At 39.8% G+C, this 5,118-nt stretch overlaps 1 protein-coding gene across 1 annotated transcript; it reads left to right on the top strand.

Annotated features, from left to right (window-relative positions):
- The first annotated feature begins 1,327 nt into the window (after positions 1-1,327).
- On the top strand, positions 1,328-3,486 carry LOC135200010 (cuticle protein AMP1A-like). Its single transcript, XM_064228214.1, has 3 exons — positions 1,328-1,461; positions 2,374-2,570; positions 3,135-3,486. Exons 1-3 carry the CDS (start codon positions 1,357-1,359, stop codon positions 3,286-3,288), a joined length of 456 nt encoding a protein of 151 aa, XP_064084284.1. The 5' UTR covers positions 1,328-1,356; the 3' UTR covers positions 3,289-3,486.
- The last annotated feature ends 1,632 nt before the right edge of the window (positions 3,487-5,118 follow it).

Here is a 5,118-nt window from a genome sequence, read left to right as displayed (position 1 = left end):
ATGGTTTCATAATTGTTTGATTTAGATTTTTTAATAATTTGACTTAAAAAAACCAAGAAATAAATTGTTAATAAAAATACGACGGCCCCTTTTTTTTCTGTAAAAGAAAACTATTGTGCCGGCTTTGTCTGTCCGTCTGCCCTCAGATCTTAAAAACTGCTGAGGCTAGAGGGCTGCAAATTGGGATGTTTATCATCCACCCTCCAGTCATCAAACACACCAAATTGCAGCCCTCTAGCCTCAGAAGTTTTTATTTTATGAAAGGTCACCACAAGCCTGTGGTTAAAGTTTCATGGGCCGAGGCTTATACAGCATTATACAGAGACTACCGAAAGATAGATCTACTTCGCAGCGCAGTTCTTTTATTGTTTATGATATATGATGAAACATTTCGTGAGTAGTCAACCAAATATTGTTTTGTTTGTTTGTTTGTATGGTGTTTTTACGTTGCTTGGAACCAGCGGTTATTCAGCAACGGGACCAACGGCTTTACGTGATCCGAACCACGTCGAGAGTGAACTTCCATCCCCAGAAATACACATCTCTGACCCCTCGATGGAATGGTCGAGAATCGAACTCGCGGCCAACGAGGTGGCAGGTAAAGACCATACAAACCACGCCACTGAGGCTCAACCGAATTATCTGATTCTAAGTCTAATACTAACCGCAATTTCGTGGGCGACTTTAATGTTTCTCTCGGTATAACTGATGCTTGTAAACATTTATTTAACGCGCTGAATAATATGAATGTTGCACCACATAACCATCTGTCTTACTGTGGCGAATAAGGAATTATAAATAATAAACAAAAGTTTTATTATGACGATAAATTCGGTCTATCGGTCTATGTCCAAGGAAATGTCGATATTGACCTAGCCTTCTTACTTTCTATTCATAATATTCTAAGAATAGCTCTCTCTCTCTCTCTATGACAAACTCACTAAATAAAACATTTAACTGTCAAAGATTCTTTGCCCTACTTTTTTTCTAGACGCGAAACAAGGCGTACCAATGGGACCCACTCAAAAGATAGGTATAGACGATTCCTCTGAAACTCAAAAGCAAAAAAAAAAAAAAAAAAAAAAAAAACGAAATATTCGAGGCCTTTCAGGACTGCGACCCGCGAGCGAAGAGGTCACGTGACCTCCCTCCAGAGATCAAGATGGAAAAGAGCGGTTAAGTGCATATCTGAGCTGGCGAACGACAAAATTTTTAGGACGAACGAAAGGAGAAGGAAGGATGTCGGGCCGGTGAGCGACTTGGGGGAAGGGGGTTGTTGTTGTTCTGTCTTACCTGTGAGGTTCCTGAAGAGGGGTGGGGGTTCTTGGACGAGGGGGGACAGGCTCATTTGGGTTAATGTGCTTGCGTGTTCTGTATATAAAGGGGCTTCTGGTGCTTGCAAGGTACGCCACTGTCCTGCAAGTGCTTCCACGTGCCACATCCACCGCCAACATGAAGCTGGTGAGTTTACCGGTACCGTTCGCTGTAGAGAGAGTTCTTCAATTGCGCAGTTTAGTCTAAAAGTCTAGTCTAAGTCTAACGGCTCCCAGCAGTGACAGAAAGAAAAGACAACTGTTTACCGCACACAATCAGTGTTTATCCATAAATTTTCAGATATTCTTCTATAATTAGAATTTTTCTTTATAATTGTATAAAACGTACCCGTGAAAGCATGACCATCTCTAAGGCTCTATTCTGACTTATAGGCTTTTTACAATTTTTTTTTTTTAAAGAAATTTAAGCGACAGGTACAAAAATATGTTTATTTTTTAAAGCTATGTCTTGAAATTTAAGTGATGGGTACGTAGCTTTTGCTTGCAAATACACACAACACTCGCAAATAGTACCTCGAGAGCATGAAGACTGATTTTAAAAATGTAAAGGTGTTCGCTGATGTTTACTTGTAAAAACGCTTCTGGGTGAATATAATCAGTGATAACGCATCCTAGTTTTATATAAGATACTACTAGTTGTCTCTCTCTTCGATTCTTAACTGTACATCTTGCCGATGATTATCAATTTTGGATTATGCAAGGAAAGTGGACCTCTTGTCTTTACAAAGAAGTGTTCTTGGAAGTAAGGTAGTACCTATATAAAATGCATTTTGAGATACTTCTCACTACCAGTGGTTTAATATTGTAAACTCACCATAGCAATGAGATTAACATATTTAAACACACGCACACACACACACACACACACACACAAGAGGGAACCAGACATGAAACAAATTTCGAAAAACAAGACAGAAAAACAGCTGTTTGTGTTATGGTGGCAAGTGGGGTAGACGCAAATAGTACTAGTTTGATCTGGCTGACTGCAGAAGAGAATTCCGAGGTTCGACATTTTACCAGACAACATTTGTAACTGCAGATCATCGTCGCCTGCCTGGTCGCCATGGCCTTGGCTGCTCCCAGACCCGAGGACGACGTCTCCATCTTGAGAGACGACGCGGTCGACCAGGGCGACGGAAACTTCAACTACAACTTCGAACTGAGCGACGGCACCGCCATAGGAGCTGAGGGAACCCCCAACGATGCGGGCTCCGTCAACATCGAGGGATCTTACAGGTATGTTTAAGGGCTCACTAGGGGCTTCAACTGAGATTCGACGGCGTAAAGACAAGTCAGTTAATATGCACCGTTTTCAGATGATTCAATATCTCTAGGATATTGAAGACCTTGCCTAATGTATGTATTGGTCTAATTTTCAAGTTTATAAATAATCAAATCAGCATCCATGTTTCAGTGTATGAATGAACTGAAAAGACAGTGTGCCGTTGCCAGTGGTATTCTAAAACAGAAGGTAGTTTCTCTTCACGAAGCTGACATTTTTACGGAAAGTGGTTAGGAATGAGTGCTTTCTCTCTCTCTCTCTCTCTCTCTCTCTCTCTCTCTCTCTCTCTCTGCTGAGGCCCTCAGAGCATATTCAACGCTGCCATCTCTATTCCTCTAAGAATCATCGCAGCAGTGATTATAGCCGTATCTTAAATAGCAGATGATTGTTAATCATTTGTCAATATATCGAATATATTTACTGTTATTCATTCTAGATGTATTGACCATTTAGACAATAATTTGAATGATCTTTTTGTCTGATTAGATAAAGCCATTTTCAATCCTATTTCTCGACAGATTCACTCTTCCTGACGGGGCAGTAGTCGAAATCACCTACGTGGCCGACGAAGCCGGTTTCAGGCCCCAAGGGACGTCATCCCCACCCCCCACCACTCCCCGCACGCCATTGAGCAGATTAGATTCGCCGAGGAGCAGAGAGCGGCAGGAGTGACTTTCGATTAAAGGATTCGATCCTTCGTCGTCGGCGTCCTTCGGAAATTGGGATAAATGAAGAGTTATCTTCGCGATCCTGAAAATCACTCAAGTTATAGGCCTAATCCGTTTCATTCTTTGGTCCCATCTTTATTTAGTCTCATTGAATCTGTGAAGTCCTTAGGACCCTAAATCATTTCATTGGGATACTCGTTCTCGTCTCTCTCTCTCCCTCTCCTCTCTCTCTCTCTCTCTCTCTCTCTCTCTCTCTCTATGCCCATGAAACCACATCGGCCTAGATCCATCAATCATCCACAAACCATTTCTCTCTCTCTCCTCTCTCTCTTCTCTCTCTCTCTCTCTCTCTCTCTCTCTCATCTCTCTCTCTCTCTCGCCTCTTTTTCACAGACAAAACAGAAACCGACCCGACCGAACCTTGTTCCTCTCGCCAATATCACCGGACAAACAATCACTTTTCACCAACGATGAATTCGACATTTTTTTTTTATTTGTGTGAATGTGTTGTACATTATGTTGTATACGAAGCTGTTCTGATGTTTGAAAATGTAAAAAAAAAATCCCCAATGATCAGTTCTGCAGATGAGAAGTAAAGGAATTATTTTGCATAAAGTTTTGTTTAAGTTTATCCTTTAGTGACGCCGCAAATAAGCATAAATCCTTTATGATCAAGAATCGAAACATTTATTAAGGGAAAATAGGAGTCAGTCAATGATCAGTGTTGCCATATCGTGTTCCTTGCCCAGATTATTTGGCTGATGATCGAGAGAGAACATTGATGACCAAATCAAAAAGGCTTTATTGAAAAAGTCAAGTGTCATAACTTGATTTTTCTCTCTGTCACTATCTCCCTCCCCAAATATTTTCGCTTACTCAGGGGGTAAGCCTGCAAACTACTTAGTTGCTGATGTTGTTGATGTTCTTGTTGGGGGTTAGGAAGGTCTATGGAAGAGCCTAAAAAGGTGTTTTTGCGTTGAGTTAAAGATACAGGAATTTTAGGATAGGATATTTTTGATTCATTTCTTACAATGAAAACACTAAAAAATAAGTATTGTTCATGTTAAACAGTAAAGAACAATTATTTCTAATAAAATATAGCTCATTCATTTTAAGTTTCGTTGGTGACACAACGCTCAATTTCACCATAGATTTAAGCAAGCGCCCGAGTAAGCTGGAGGTCGAACCACGCCTTGTTGGTAAATATGAAAAGAAAGGTTCACTTTCCTTGGAAAATGGCTCATTAAAAACAGCGACCCCCCGACTAGGATTATGCTGGGATGAAGAATTCAGTCTAAACTAGTGAAAACAAAGGAATATCATATAGTAAAGATTTCTTGCAGTTGCATTTTCTATAGCTCTTGAAGTCTGCAGTCCTAAATAGACTTGATTTTATTTTGCTTCAAGTTTAGATGCAAGACGAAAGTGAAGTTTTCCTATAGAGAGAATAACAATTGACTCTCAATAATGGCTGCGCACAATATGCTTAACCCTGTTGAAATGTTAGTTGATCTCAAACTATCAGATTATTTGACTGGCTGGTTTCTGTAAAATATACTTACGGTTAAATATATCTTACATAGATATAACCTTCCATATTACCTGGAAATTTGTACGTGAAAAACTGGTAACAACTGAAAATGTATTATATCCACATAGAGACACCTCAAACTATTTACATGCTTTTATCCAAATTATCTTCCAAGAGAATCCTGGAAAGACGGAAATTACCTTCCTCATCTTAGTAAGGTGCCAGCAGGTGTAAGCTGAAGTCTGAAAGACTATATTCATCTGGTATTTTTTATAACTTTTTTTACTAATTTATTTTACTTAC

Source organism: Macrobrachium nipponense, chromosome 26 (genome assembly GCF_015104395.2).
Source record: "Macrobrachium nipponense isolate FS-2020 chromosome 26, ASM1510439v2, whole genome shotgun sequence".
NCBI lineage: Eukaryota > Metazoa > Arthropoda > Malacostraca > Decapoda > Palaemonidae > Macrobrachium > Macrobrachium nipponense.
The sequence above is the reverse complement of the archived record's forward strand: the minus strand, read 5'-3'. Positions and strand labels throughout refer to the sequence as shown.